Source organism: Mustela nigripes, chromosome 14 (assembly GCF_022355385.1).
Source record: "Mustela nigripes isolate SB6536 chromosome 14, MUSNIG.SB6536, whole genome shotgun sequence".
NCBI classification, from domain to species: Eukaryota; Metazoa; Chordata; class Mammalia; order Carnivora; family Mustelidae; genus Mustela; species Mustela nigripes.
Window position 1 is genome coordinate 11,042,464 of NC_081570.1, and position 16,210 is coordinate 11,058,673.

At 42.2% G+C, this 16,210-nt stretch overlaps 1 protein-coding gene across 2 annotated transcripts in view; it reads left to right on the forward strand.

The window, feature by feature from the left end:
* The first annotated feature begins 6,832 nt into the window (after positions 1 to 6,832).
* SPEN (spen family transcriptional repressor) overlaps positions 6,833 to 16,210 on the forward strand; it is a 95,380-nt gene continuing 86,002 nt past the window's right edge. The window contains exon 1 of one of the 2 annotated variants that reach the window (XM_059376299.1): positions 6,833 to 7,234. In XM_059376299.1, coding sequence (XP_059232282.1) covers positions 7,152 to 7,234 — 83 coding nt within the window. In that variant the 5' untranslated portion in view covers positions 6,833 to 7,151. The remainder of the gene's footprint in view (positions 7,235 to 16,210) is intronic. The other variant, XM_059376300.1, reaches the window with a different exon arrangement.

The following is a 16,210-nucleotide window of genomic DNA, read 5'->3' on the forward strand; positions in this document are numbered from 1 at the left end:
TTTAAGTTAATCTAGCACCCTCAAAGACAGTTATACTTAGGCATTGTTTTTGTGTTTTTTGTTTTAGCCAGAGTATCATTCAAATAAAAGTGTAAGCGATGGTTCTCATGACTTCTGTAGTATATGGCCTGAAAAAATTCAATGAGCTCCATCAAAATACTGAAATTTAACTTTTTGAAGCTTTAAAAATAATTCCATCATTAATTTAGAAAGGTATCAGTCCTATGTAGTCTTTAAATAGTGTGGTTTTATTTTAAGCCAAAATGTTTCAAGTGTCTAATTATGGAATACTATAGAAAATTATCAATTATTACCATCCTGGAGATTATTGAGGCAGTGATGTGATTTAAAGAGCCATTTTTATTAAATAGCAATAATTGAGTTAAGATGGATACAGTTTTAAAAACATTTCAAAAGTACATAAATAATTTTCTTTTTAAATTTGCTATTTCAAACTAGAGCCACGGAGCTCAAGACCCTAAGTCTGAAAATTTCAAGACATATGTAACAAGTTACTAAACACATTTTATTTGGCATTAATGTTTTTGAGATTGTGTCAACTGTACTTTGGTAGTGTCTCCCGAATTAATCAATAGCCTTATTATATTCTTACTTCCTGATGTTCAAAAGTTACAATCTACATGGGGTGTTCAGTTAATGTATATTACTTCTAGTGAAGAGATTAAGTTTTTTCTTACATGAGGATTAACAATAGAGGTTTAAAGGGTTGAATGAAATATCCGAATTAACATAGCGAATAATACTTTGTTCACATGGGATCTCTTAACATAAATATGTTGATTTAGTATAGTCCAGCACCAACATTTCAGAGAAACCTTGAAAGAAACACAGATACTGACTTCCAAAAGTCATTTTATTATAACTTTTTCTAATTATAAAAACGATATATGTTAACCAAAGAAAATATAGATGGAAGTTTTTTAGAAAATATAGATGAATAAAAACTTTAAAAAATTTTTACATTTCAGGGGAGGTGGGTAGGTTAGGTGATGGGCACTCAGTAATGTATAGAATTGTTGAATCGCTATATTGTACACCTGAAACTACCACTGTATGTTAACTTTACCAGAATTGAAATTTAAAAAAGAAAAGAATTAAATTCTACCATATAGGCACAGCTGTGATTAAGGTATTTGCAAATATCCTTCCAATCCATTTTTTCCCCATGCCCTAAACGTTAATTTGTAATTCTGAATATTAGATACACTAGCAATATTTCCTCATAGAGGGGAAAAATTAAGCAACTTTCCAAGGAAATGGTAAAAACATAAGAATTTATTTTAAAAAATGTATCAGCCATTACATTCATTTCTGGAATGCAAAAAACAATGTGGGATAATTTAGCTTACATAGAGTGTTGAATAGTAAAATAGATTATGAAATGTTAGCTTGCTGAAAGTATGATTTAGAGGACTAGCTGTCTGATGGTCAATTGATATAAGTTATAATTTATATAATTCCACCAGACTCTGCCTTCTATATCAAAATAGATCTGTTAATGGACTGGTCTTTCTTGCTCCCTCAAAACTAACAATATGTAAAACACTCTTTGAGAATAATATAGCAGTGTTGCCTGTTTTATTTTCTACTGTTTAAAAAAACCTGATTATAAAAATTTGTATTGTCAAGTTGTCAAGTAGGCTTTGATCATTTTAGAGCTAGTTAATGTGTTTTTATATGATGCCTTTAGAAACAGGTGCTTATATTTTAAGTATATGTTTTGTCATGAAATAGTTTAATTTTAATAGCTTGGGACTAGATTTGTAACCAAATTCTTGTTAAATATCTGGTAACGATTCTGTCTTTCTGTTTAAATGTTGATATTAATTTATCTGCTCTATTGGCTAGGTTAGCATTCAAAGTCCAAATTTGAGGCTCAAATGCTTTTCCCATTGGGCTTCCGTTACGCATGACTGAACTCTTTGAGCACATCTAGCATGCTAAATACAGGAGCTCCTCACAGTGTGAAAATAAGACCTGATTAAAAACACATCTATTTTAATTCCCCTTTGCAAATGGTTCTGCTTTTTTTTTTTTTTTTTATTTTTTTTTTTAAAGATTTTATTTATTTATTTGACAGAGAGAAATCACAAGTAGATGGAGAGTCAGGCAGAGAGAGAGAGAAGCAGGCTCTCTGCTGAGCAGAGAGCCCGATGCGGGACTCGATCCCAGGACTCTGAGATCATGACCCGAGCCGAAGGCAGCGGCTTAACCCACTGAGCCACCCAGGCGCCCCTAAATGGTTCTGCTTTTAATGTTACCTTTCCGAATTATCATTAAGACTCAAATGAGGAAATTCACTTCACCATCCATTTATCAGAAGAAAGGAGAGATCACACCCTACTTTTGATTTTTCTCAATGAGCATCAATTATTTATTGTTAAAATAAATTTAAAAATCAGAATAACAGAGTGGGTTGCCTTGCTATTGAAAACATACCAAGATAAATGCTGCTGAAGAAATTCTGCCTTTGTAAATATTTGTACCAAAGACAGAAATAGAGAAAAGCTTTCCCAGTGTTTTCTGATACATTGCCAATAAAAATGAAAGGCATTGAAAAAAATCAAATACTTGATTTGGGGCTCTATGCAAAGGGCGTGTACTTATCAGTTTTGCTGTTATTAAGAGCTTTGCAAAAACAAACGGAATGTTGGCATACTTAATATGCAATCACTGCATTTTGATTTGACTGTAGGACCTATGTAGGCTATAAAACCCTGAAAATTGATAATGATATGTTCTTAATTTCAGCTGATACTTACTTTTGATATTAATGAGAAATTAGTGGCCAACTTAATAGTATTTGTGATATTTACAGTATGTTACTTCCAAATCCTTTTACATATATCATCTTCTTTGATACTTCTAGGAAACTTTTTTGATAGATATTTCGTTTTGCAGATAACGATATTGAGACTTTGAGGATTTAATCGATTTGTCTAGGTCATATAGCTAGTGACAAAACTGGAACTGGAATTTCTAACTCTTAACCCAGTAACCTAGGGGTATTCCATTATACATACTGTCTATTGTTTGTATCATCAGTATTGTTTTTGTTTTGTTTTTATTTTTTATTTTTTTAGTATAACACAGAGTTCATGCCAAGTAGTGTTTGTTATGCTAAAAGAATCAGTAAGGAACACGGACAGTATTATTATTATTTTTTAAAGATTTTATTTATTTATTTGACAGAAGAGATCACAAGTAGGCCGAGAGGCAGGCAGAGAGAGAGAGAGAGGGAAGCAGGCTTCCCGCGGAGCAGGGAGCCCGATGCGGGGCTCGATCCCAGGACCCTGAGATCATGACCCGAGCCGAAGGTAGCAGCCCAAACCACTGAGCCACCCAGGCGCCCCATGGACAGTATTTTTAACCTGTAACTATTAAGTTTGATAAAGATGGATAGAATTCCTACCTGAATTGCTCATTTGAACCCAGCATCTATATGTGAGCTATTTTTCCTTTAAATGAATCTGTTCAGTTGAAGTTAGTGTCATATTTTTTTTCTTTTGGCATCATAGGAGCACGTTAGATAATTGACATTTGTTTTACTCATTAAATTTATTTAGGCTGATATCTGTTGACATTTTATAAACTGAGAATTCTCTTGAGAAATATATATCGGATTTTTAAGAAACCAAGAAACTAAAATGAATACTTTCGTTGCTATTTTTGGTGCCAAACAGGTAGTTTGACAATACTTCAAGCGAATCTGAGTATAAAGGTTGGTTTGATGAGATTTTGTTAGGCTTTATATTAAAGAGAGACTGTTTCTCAGTTGTTTGGTAGATCTCTGGCTCGATGAGATGATATTCTTAATTTGATATTTGCCTCTAATCTTTTTGACATTCTGTGAGCTCTTTGGTCTTTGGGAGAACTTTAACTCAACTTTGCTTAATAATTTATGTGTTGGTAATCTTCTACCAGGTTTCTCCTCCACTACTTCCCAAAGGTGGGGGACTTGAAGTAGTATTTGTAAATAACTTTGCCCATTTTAAATTAATTTACAAAAATTAAGTACTTATTCTGCTTTTTACATGGAAAAACAGCACTGCTGTAACAAGACTTTTAGGCTAACTGAAAAGAACTAGTTCAAAAAATTTTTAGTTGGTAAGGATGTTGCTTTAACTTTCACTTAATGTACCTTCATTCTTGTGCCATGGAGAAAGTATTAGAAAAAATATCTTAATTGCTTCTTATTTTGTTCTGCTTTATCCTTTTATTGTTCTTTGGGAGCCCTAGATGGATACCAAATACTGCATTCAAGAATTACTCTAATTAGTCTTTTTTCTAATGATTTTGCTTCTAAAAGTCTACCCCCCCCCCCTTTTTTTTTTCAGTCCTTGAATTTTTTCCTCAGACTGATTTTAACTGAAGTCTACATGCAAGGTCAGATATGCCCTTTACTTCTATAACTGCAAGACACTATTTTGTGAATCCTCTTGTCAGTTGCCCCTCTTAGTGCAACTGAGCCGAATCTCTTCTGTTCTTCATGGTGACACTTTGGTCTTTCCAAGAGGTTTCAGCTAATACAGAGCCTATCAAGTTTTAAATGAGTTTACATCCTATTTTAAAGTGTGTTTCAAATTGTGGTGGTTGCTTATATTGAAATTCATGCTTCATGGAAAAATGCATGTCAGTTCAATGTTAACTGCAGCCGTGCATGCAGAGCTATATAGTTCAGGGGTGCTTGGGTAGCTCAGTCAGTTAGGTGGCTGCCTTCAGCTCAGGTAATGATCCCAGGACCCTGGGACTGAGCGCTGCATCAGGCTCCCTGCTTAGCCAGGAGTCTGCTTCTCCCTCTCCCTCTGCCTGCAGCTCCCCCTGCTTGTGCTCTCTCTCCTTGTCAAATAAATAAATGAATAATCTTAAAAAAAAAACAACAGCTATATAGTTCATGAGTTTAGGTTAATAGTGTGCTGGCTTGACACTCCTTAAGTGATAGTGTCAGGACAAAGAAATGGCCACATGTAAATGGCTGATCCTACATCTGTGGTTTGTTTGCTTTTACTGAGGAATCCATTCCATAATATTTTCAAGAATACAAATTTCCATTTCATTTAATGGCTGATTTGCATGAAGACAAGGACAGCCTGTGGGGTGGCACTAAATACTTTAAGTAAATTATCAATGAATGCCACTATTGTAGTGGGGCTTTTCTGTTTCTAGCTTTTCTCTACCTCTTCTGACTCTTACTGAAGTTAAATTGGTTAAATTACCTGGCTCAGAATCTAGAAGTTTTAGAAATAATTAGTCAAAATTCCAAAAATCATTTCAAATGGAGGGTAAGCTTAGCCCCTCAGCTAGCTCATCTTTTACTGAAATCATTGCAACTGTGTTAGACTGGGGCTTGCTTAGCCTTGTCAATGGAAGAGAGAGTATCTCAACTGGTCAGATTTATAGCATGGACTATTTCTCTTTTTAAGATTTTATTTATTTGGGATAGAGAGAGTACAAGCTAGGGGACAGAGGGAGAGGGAGAAGCAATCTCCCCACTGAGCAGGGAGCCAGCTGCTGGGCTGGACCCAGGGATCATGACCTGCATAGAAGGCAGACGCCTAATGGGCTGAGCCACCCAGGTGCCCCTATAGTATGGACTATTAGACCAAATACAAGGAAAGTTGATGTGACTCTCAGCCAGACACAATAATTAATTAGCTTATGTCACATTATATGGTAAACAACAAAGTAAAAAACCACTTGGAGCATTACTGTCTGTGGAACAAAAACTGCTGTGCACAGGTGACTCCAGGTATTAGTGCCAGTGATCATGGTGACCATATTTTCCAGTTCACAATATAGTCTGGTGATAAATCGGCTGTATTTAAGGAGACCGTGAATAAGACCAAATATTTAAAATCTGGTGTGTACTTGAAGTACCGCACCTTTGATATTTTATTTCTGCAGATTAAAAAAATGGAAAATTGAGTTGCTGACTGTTCTAAACGATTCCATTTTTCTGGACTCAATACAGTTTGCCTTAATTTTGTCGGTTTTCTCTGGGGTTCTGTAAACTGGCCTTTATATGAAAGTTCAGCTATGGTCTTTAAAGGTCGCTAGGCCTGGAAAGGCCAGAGGTCTGATCCGTTCCTATGCTTAAATATTAAATTACAGTAAATCCTTTATATAAATCCTTTTAACAATATTAGACATGTAGCCGTCTTCTATCAGTTCTATTCCTGATATACCGTAACGTATCTTGCAAAACATTTCGTAAGATCCTATATAAAATAGTTGCTTTACGTTAGGGCTAATTATTCTTGAGAGGGATGGGCTTCTCTGATCCCGTCATTGCTTCGCTTGGCAGTGAGAAGGGCGGCCTTGTTCTGACACTTTCCCAAGCAGGCGGGGATCCTGGTGCCCGGAAACGGCCAGCTCCTGGCCGAAGGGTGAGTAGGGTCAGGAGTCCTGGCTTCTCCGGGGAGAGGCACCGGCAGCCGCTCTGACACGCGGGGCTATCAAAACCAACTCCCTTTCTCTCTTTTGTTCCTCTAGGCCCGCGCCTGGGACCCCTGTTGGAGGGGCTGGAGACCGTCCCGGTCCCTGGAAGCTCAGCGCCCCAGGTCTGACCGAGCGCCCGCCCCGCGGCCCACTCCCTGCGTGCCTGCGCGCCTGCGCATCAGGATCGGGCGCGCGAGCGTTCCTTTCAAGCCCCGCGTTCCTCCCTCCCCCGCGCGCCTGCGCGCCGGCTGGGAGGAACTCGGCGTTTCAGCCTCGGCGGGCGGGCGGACGCGCGCGTGCCCGCGGCGAGGGAGGCGGGCCGCGCGCACCGGTGGGAAGCGTCCGGCTGCCACAGCGCCAGCTCCGTCGTAGTCGCTGCCGCCCGGGTCCCGCTCGCCCCTCCTCCCCGCTCCCCCGCCCGCCGCCGCCCGGGCGCATGCGCCGCCGGAGCGCGAGGGTCGGCTTCGGGTGTGTGGTGGCGGCAGAGCGGAGCTGCGAGGCCCGAGAGTCAGAACCTGGGGGAGAGGGATGGTCTCTGCACGGGGGGGAGCCGGAGGAGCCGCCGCCGCTGCCGACGCCACCGCCGCAGCCGCCGCCGCCGCCGCCTCGGCGCCCGCCTCCCGGCGCTGACGGGCTCGTACGAAGCCGGCGAGGGAGAACCCGCACCAGCGGTCGCCGGCACACCGCCCAGCATGGTCCGGGAAACCAGGCACCTCTGGGTGGGCAACTTACCGGAGAACGTGCGGGAAGAGAAGATCATCGAGCATTTCAAACGGTGAGTGACACGCGGCCCGGGGCCGCGCTCTCCCTTCGGGCGCTGCTGCCCGCCCGACCCGTTGCCGGCCCCTCCCCGTGCGCGGAACTGCTGAGGGGACCCGGGCCAGAGCCGCGGACTGGTGCGGGGGGCGCGCGGTTGTCTGGCCGCCGCTCGGCCCGCGTCGCGGCGTTGGGCCTCGGGCCTCGGCGGAGCGGTCCGGCTGCCGCCCTCTCCCGCCCCAGCGAGGAGGAGGCTGTCGCTCGGCCTCCGCGGAACCGGCGCCCGGAGGGCGCCCGCCAGCCGGCGGGGCAGGAGTAGGGTCGCGTCCTTGCGCGCCGCCGCCCCGGACCCCCGTCCCGGCGCGGCCAACTCCGGAGTCCCGCCGCAAGTCCCGCTCCTCGCCCTGCCGACGCTTGGAAATGTCTAGCCGGGAGAGGGGTTTGTGCGACATGAGAGGCTTCACCCAGACACACGGCTCGGTAGGTGGTGTAGGAGCAGCTCGGAACCGGGGCGGCTGCGAGGTTCTGGGCACCTCTCCCGAACGGCTTACAGACCTAGAAACTACAGGGAAATGGCAAGCTCACATTTCTCCTGTGGGTTTTTGTGTTTTTTTTTTTTTTTAATTCTTATTTTTTCGGGGTTGGCTAGCGAGTATGGTGTCTGAAAATAAGTTGGTGCGCTTGTTTCGGCTCTTTCGCCTTCCAGGCCGCCTCAGCCCTCTGGGGTCCTTGGGTGAGGACGGGGGTGAGGACCGAGGGCTTTCACTGGAAGCCCCACGGCGGGTAGGACGGTGCCCAGCGGGCGCCGGAGCCCGAGAGCCTCGGGATCGCTACCTCCGCGGCCGCGCGGGGTTAGCGCTGAGGGGCCGCCTTTGAAAGAACGGTGATTCCCTCCCGCCCAGAGTTCTTGAACCGGTCGTTGGAAGAATGCACGTCTTTTAAGATCAGGAGATGTAGTTTTTTTTTTTTTAACTTCCCAGAATATATATATATTTTTTCGGTGAGATGGTGGGATCACTGTTGTTTTGGTACCTCTGCTACGGTAGCATTCAAGCGCCTGCTTTCTTTGTGGAACGTATGCGTACCGTGACGGGTAGCGTCCTCGCTGGAACATCCTGAAAGTGACGCTGTGCTTAAGCTTGGTGCAGAATGAGGAGGACTGTAGCAGATCCGCGCTCGTCCTCGAAAATTACCGTTCCTTGCGATATTCCAGACCCGGAACGATCTTCAGTTCGGCTTACTCCCTAATTCCTCTTACTATCTAGTGAGTGGAGGGAATTATGGAGCGCCCTTATTAGTGAGTCACCACGGGAAAAACAGATTGCGTCGCTTGCTCCTGAGCAGCTTGGATAGGGAAATGGAAGCAGAGGCAGCAGAGCTGGATCCACTCCGTCTTTTAAATGGAGGATCATTGATTCTGTTGGTGGTTGCTGTTACTGGGGTATTAAATCTTCACCGCTGGAGCGCGCGTCTGCGCGTGACCGCGTGTGAAAAGGAGCCGGCAATAGTGAGGCCATTCATAACCTGCTCAGGCTGTCCTCCGCAGGGCTGGGGGAGGCGCGCTTCCAGGGACTCTCCCGGTGTTTACTACGTTGTGCTGAGAAACCAGGCAAGGGCAGGCAGGGAGCAAAAGCTCACCTCTACCCCGGTGGTAAAGGGGAGCGAGACCCCGGGCTCAGTGGGGAAGCAGATGGGAACTTTTCCCTCCCTGGCGCGGCTCCACCCTTTACCTCCACCCACCGCCCCACCGTCTTCAGTGCTTTGGTGGGAAAGTCCTGTAGACGCAGATTATCGGAGTGGAAAAGCCACTTTAGGTGTGCTCACTTTGAACTCCTGTGGACTTTCTCTGTAGGTCTCTGGGAAATTCGGCTGTACCGACGTGCAAACACGTGCATTGCAGCATTCGCGTTGCTCCTCAGTGTTCTGTGGCCAGACGTGTCACTTCGCATTATGCACATTCCAGAGACATTGCATACCTCTTGCAGGGAGTTTGACTCCTCTCAAGATGAGGGGAGAGGGAATGGGAAGAGGAGATCGTCCGCGGGAGGTTTGGGAGATTTTTAAGTGGATGGGGCTGCGGTCCGGCTTGTGTGAATGACTTTCTAAAATGGCGGCCAGGACCCACTTTATGTGGGAATCAGCAGCAGCTCTCAGAATGCACAGAGGGAGGAGGGGGCGGAGGATGCGAGCTGCCTTCGAAAGCGGAGGTCTGGAGGAACGTTACTGTATTAAACAGGGCTTAGCGGGCACACTGCGTTTAAAGGGGTACCTCACCTATTGCAGAGCACAAGCAGATGCTACCAAAAGCAGATTCTGTTAAAACTAAGCAGACCGTGTGTCCATGACACTCCTTTATGTTAAAAGCGATTTTTAAAAAAATTTAGACAAACGTCCTTAGCTCTTTGAAAAGGCAGTGCATTCTTATGGGTTTAAAGAGTGTGAAGGGTTCACAGAGAAAAATCTCCCCTTCACCCCTGACCTCGGGATTCCCAGTTCCCATCCCCCACTTCCCACCCAATCCCCGGGACAGGTAATCTCTATTTATGGTTTCTTGTTTATTCTTACATATGTATAAGAAATGTTTTTGCTTTTCCAGCTGTGGAGTTAAATGGACCCTGTTTGGAGGAATTCAAAGCCTTTTATCCCTATTGTAGAAAATGTTTTGTAAAATGTGTGATTGCTACTAGGGGAAGGCGAAATTTGAGTAATTTAAGTGAAAGGGATAAAAATAAAAAGATAGTTGTACCGGAATGATAGCTGTGTAAGAAAATGTAAGGATATACACTTCTAGTGTTTTCTAGAACTCAAGATGAGAGAAACTCTCTAATACCTTTTACCAGCTTTTACCCTTTTCCCTTGCTAATTACAACATTAACTAATAACTGTTTTACAGGATTAAGAGGTGTATATTGGGAATATATTACATAAAACGTTTTCAGAATTATTCTTGTAACACTGATTAGGCTATTATAGTAAATGTTTGGGGTTTTGTTTTTGTTTTTTAAAGATTAAACCAGTTTTGGAAGCAGGGCAGCTTAGAGGGCACTTTTGTGTGTGTTTGGGGGAGGGGTTGGAACCAGATCTTTTTTGTATTATTTACAGTGTATTATTTTTATTATTTACAATGGTCAGTATTTTTGGTGGAAAATAGATTGAGGGAAGGATGCTGATAAAGGCTTTTTTCCCGTTCGAACTAAAGAAAGACCCAGTCTTTAAAATATAATCAGAGCATTTTCAAAATTTGGCTTTACCTTCTTGCAATAGAATATATTTGTTGTGTTCATTTTCTTTACAGCTTTTAATATACCGCTGAAAAAAATTAAATGAGGACTATTTCTGAATCAGATTTTAGTTAACAAAGATCTGTTGCAGGGACTGAATTTGCACAATAGAGAAAGTCCTTTCCTTTGTATGTTAGCTGGGTTGAAGGGGGAAGGGAGGAGTTACACAACAATTGGTTGCTGTCTTTTAGTTGTAAGAGAGAGAGGTGTGTGCAAAGATGATTCCCTGAATTAGAATGAGCGAACGAATAGAGCCCTTTAAAGAATATAAAATTCTCTATTTTATTTGCCTGTTTTAAGTAAATCACATTTTCAGGTTCTTCCCATCCATCCCCAGTTTTAGAGAAGACGTTAAAGATTGTGCAGAGGTAGAGCAAGGTAGCAGCTTATGTAAAAATTCTGTCAAAGAATGAGACCCATTTAAAAATGTATTTTTGGCTTTGCTAATTTTAAATATTACAATGGTTTTCTGAGTTAAAATAGCTGGAATACATGTTACATGTATTTGGATATCTTTACTTTGGGGACACAGTAAAAATATAGTGGAAGAATTTCCTTGTCTTTAGTATTCTATAACTGGAGGTATTTTTAGACTTCAAACAAATTTGACTCACCCTAGCCTTACATCATTGCTACATCGTTTCTTTTTTAGAGCCCAGCCAGTTCTATGTAGAAACAGCTCTGGTTTTGAATGTTATAATTTTGATATTTTTGTGTCGGGCTTTTGTACATTTAAAAAATAAAATTCAGTTATTGTGATAAATAGCATTAAAAATTAATACAGAATGCTTGAAATACTGTATTTTATTTCCTAAGGAGGATGCCTCTGGCAGATTGGGGGGGAAATAGGTGCCAGGAAGATTGGTGATGTTTGACTGGTGGAGGGCACCGTCTTGATTACTTTTTTAAAAAAAAGTTTGAGGGGCACCTGGGCACCTGGGTGGCTCAGTCGTTAAGCGTTTGCCTTTGGCTCAGGTCATGATCCTGGGGTCCTGGGATCTAGCCTTATATAGGGCTCCCTGCTCAGCGGGAAGCCTGCGTCTCCCTCTTGCACTCCCCCTGTGTTCCCTCTCTCGCTATGTCTCTGTCAAATAAATAAAATCTTTTTTTTTTTTTAAGATTTTATTTATTTATTTGACAGAGAGATCACAAGTAGGCAGAGAGGCTGGCAGAGAGAGAGGGGAAGCTGGCTCCCTACTGAGCAGAGAGCCTGATGTGGGGCTCAATTTCAGGACCCTGGGACGGTTATCTGAGCAGAGGCTTTTAACCCACTGAGCCACCCAGGCTCCCCTAAATAAATAAAATCTTAAAATAAAAATTAAAAAAAAAAGTTTGAAATAGTTTGTGAGAATTAGTATATACAATTGGAGATGATATATTTCTGTTTTTACTTATAAGAATCTGTGGTGTTTGAGCTGTAGTTAACTAGTCCACATTATTTAATGTAAGCATTGTGGTCTGCAAATACCTTTAGTATATATATTGTTATTAAAATTGGGCTCCTGAATTTCCTTATTGGATGCTTTGTAATAAATGTTCAAGCCCTTGAAACAGACCTATATTAGCCTGCTGAACAAGGAGACAAAATAAAGTAATACTTTTTTATAGTTAAATTTCTAAAGTTTACTGCTATCTTTACTTAATTTATTATTATTATTATTATTATTATTTGCCTTAGAGCTACTCATGTTTTGAGTGAAAATCGAATACTCTGGGGGTGCCCAGGTGGCTCAGTTAAGAGTCTGCTTTCAGGGGCGCCTGGGTGACTCAGTGGGTTAAGCCTCTCTGCCTTCGGCTCAGGTCATGATCTCAGGGTCCTGGGATCCAGCCTCACATTGGGCTCTCTGCTCAGCAGGGAGCCTTCTTCCTCCTCTCTCTCTGCCTGCCTCTCTGCCTGCTTGTGATCACTCTCTGTCAAATAAATAAATAAAATCTTAAAAAAAAAGTTAAAAAAAAAAAAAGAGTCTGCTTTCATCTCAGGTCATGATCCTGGGGTTTTGGTATCGACCCTGCCTTGGGCTCTCTCCTCTGTGAGAAGCCTCCTTCTCCCTCTCCCACTCCCCCTGCTTGTGTTCCCTCTCTATCTCTCTGTGTCAAATAAAATCTTTAAAAAAGAAAAGAAAGGTAAATAGCATACTCTGTTGTGGAAACCAGTTAGGATGTTTAATCGTTTTATTAGAAACCATATAATTTTTGTATTCTACCTGTTTTTGCTGTGCAGAAATACGCTTTGCTGTGAAGAGATGTTCTTGATACAATTGTACAGTATTACAGTATTCAGACCCCCCCCCCCCCCCGCGTCTGTATCTGCCAGGTTGAAAATTGTAAACATCTGAAACCCACAAAGAAATGTCTCTGTAAAATGCTAACTAAATTTAGTGAATTCTTGGATTTAATTACTTAGGAGTTCATTTTGAATATAGAGATAAACTGAAATTTAGCATAAAGGTTTTTATTATGTAAGGAACCACTCCAGTTCTTACATTTAAGGAGTATTTGTGGGAAAATTCAAATGGGAAACACAGTTGTTTGTCCTATTGCTTGTTTTGGTGCTAGATTTTTTAGTCCAGCATACCAAACCTCTAGAGTAATATATGTCTTTGTTAAGTGCAGACTTTGGCTTACTTGAGAATTTGGACAAATGGAATGGCGATTTTCTGAGTGTACCTTGTATAGACTTTGATGGTTACATTCCTATCATGTTTACATGCGGTATATGAACTTGTGTGTGTAATGCATTTGTAGTTTTATATATAATATATATATACACATTTATAAATTCTTAAAATTGATTTTTTTAACCTTCACCTTATTTTATTCCTTTCATTCAAAAACTAGGACATTTGTATTCTTTTTAAACATTTTGTATTTCAGGGGCACCTGGGTGGCTCAGATGGTTAGGCCTCTCAGACTCTTGGTTTCGGCTCAGGATTGTGAGATTGAGCCCCTACCTTCAGCTCTCTGCTCAGCCGAGTCTGCTTGAGATTCTTTCCCTCTGTCCCTATCCCTGTTCCTGAGTGCACACAAGCATGTGCGTGTTTTCGCTGTCTCTCAGATAAGTAAATCTTTTAAAACATTTTTTTTTTTTTTAAAGATTTTATTTATTTACTTGAGAGAGAGACAGTGAGAGAGAGCATGAACGAGGAGAAGGTCAGAGAGAGAAGCAGACTCCCCACGGAGCTGGGAGTCTGATGCGGGACTCGATCCCGGGACTCCAGGATCATGACCTGAGCCGAAGGCAGTCGTCCAACCAACTGAGCCACCCAGGCGTCCCTAAAACATTTTTGTATTAAAAAAAAATTTTTTGTATTTTACAAAATGACATCTGGCATGCAGTGATTTGTGTCATCATTAAGTTGATAGGTGGTAAATTTTTTTGTCTCAAGCATTAATTTTTAAAAACAACGCTGTTACACTGTAGTAAAGGCTCTTTTGTATTCAAGATTTCTTAAAAATCGCCTTGGGGTTTTTCTTTGTTTTTTTTTTTTTTTTTTTTTTTTTTTAGTTTTTTTAGGATTTTATTTATTTGAGAGAGTGCGTGCACATGAGGTTGGGGGTGGAGGGCAGAGGGAGAGGGTGAGGGACAAGCAGATCCCCACTGAGCACAGAGCCCAAGGAGTGGCTCATTGCAGGACTTGGTCCCAGGACCCCAAGATCATGACAGCAGAAGTCAGAGGCTTGGTGGACTGAGCCACCCAGGCACCCTGCAGAGGATTCTGACTTCCTCATTTCCATGTTTGTAAATAATTCATGCTCATCACAACTTAGAAACTAAAGTAGCTGTTAGACTTGCTGCTAGATACTTTAATGTATTAATAAAGATGCATATGTATTACTGTTTTATAGTTTAAAAATTATACTTTGGAGAATTTTGGACACATATAAAAAGAGAAAAATAGTAAGTAAATCCTGTGTACCCAGCATTTAGCCCAAACAACTATCAATTGTGGCCTGTCTTGATTTATGAAGAAAATTAAAGCAAAGGAGGGAATAGAGAGTCATGGGGGAGGGAGGAATGAGTAAGGCCTCTTTGAAAAGATGGTATTGTGGGGCACCTATGTGGCTCAGACAGTTAAAGCAGCTGCCTTTGGCTCAGGTCATGATTTCAGGGCTTTAGGATCGAGCCCCACATTGGGCTCCCTGCTCAGCGGAGGGCCTGGTTCTCCCTTTCTCTCTGCCTGCTGCTCTGCCTACTTGTTCTCCCTCTCTCTCTCTCTCTCTGTCAAATAAATAGATAAATAGACATAAAAAAAAGATTTTATTTATTTATTTGACGGAGAGAAACAGTGAGAGACGGAACATAAGCAGGGCGAGTGGGAGAGGGAGAAGCAGGCAGGGAGAAGCAAGCTTCTTGCCGAGCTGGGAGCCCCACGTGAGACTCTATCCCAGGACCCTGGGATCATGACCTGAGCCAAAGGCAGAGGCTTTAACCCACTGAGCAACCTAGGCGCCCCCAATAAATAAAATCTTAAAAAAACAAAAACCCAAACACTAACTCTTCTTAGTTTAAAAAAATAAAAGGGAAGATAAAATGGTATTTGATATGCCAGAATGAGTGTCTGACCACGTTTAGACCCAGTTCTTTCTTACCAGTAATATTTTTCTCATTTAAAATTTATTTTGAAATATAGTTCATGAATGGTACAAAGAATTCCCACATTCCCTTCATCCAGATTCCTCAGTTGTTGACACTCTTGCATGGCACCTCATTGTCTTCCCAATCAGGAAGTCCGTATTGGTGCCATCCTACTGCCCAGTCCACAGAACCCATTCACCCGATGCCAGCCATCCCCACAGTGTTCCATTTTCCGTCCAGGAGCTTGGTCATGTGTTGCTGTTGGTGGCTGTGTCTCATCATTCTGAATACTTTCTCAGTCTTATGCTAATTCTCATGTGTCTGGTAGTCTTACAAAGCACAGGTCTTTTGGGGAACCTGGGTGGCTCAGTCAGTTAAGCATGTGCATTCAGCGGGGTTCATGATCCCAGGGTCCTGGGTTTGAGCCCAGTGTCGGGCTCCCTGCTCAATGGGTGTCCGCTTCCCCCTCTGCCCCTCCCCCTGCTCATGCTTGCTCACTCGCACGTGCTCTCTCTCTCAACTGAATAAATAAAATCTTAAAAAGGATAGGCCTTTGCTTCTGCAGGATAAACCCTCCAGTTGAATCTGTCCAGTATTACCTCATGACCAGATCAGAGCATGCATCTTGGCAAGAATACCACAGAAGTGATTCTTTGCTCTTCTCAAGAGTAGCATATAAGGAGGCAGACAGTATGGATCTGTGCCACAACTGGTGATACTAGTTTAACTGCTCACCTAGTCAGGTTAAATCTTTACTATTTTCCCCTTTGTATTTGATTAGCATTTTATGGGGAGATATAATATAGTCTTTCTTCTTTTATCAAGCCTACAGTCACCAGCTTTAACAGTGCTAACTCTTGCCGGTAAGTATAGTGTTGTGATTCCTTCTATATTTAGTTTCCTGTAGGTAGGAGCTTTCTGTGTATGTGTAGAATACTTACGATTTCTACTTTTTTCAGTGAGCTTTGGTCCAGGGATTATTTGATACCCAAATTGTCCTAGGTTTGGCCACTTGGAGCTCTTTCAAACTGGCTGTTGTGTCCTTTTGATATCTCTCCATCACTGTTTAAGCATTTCTTTATTTCAGGCATAACAAAGGCTTATCATGTACTTTCCTTGTCCTATAATCAGTCATTTC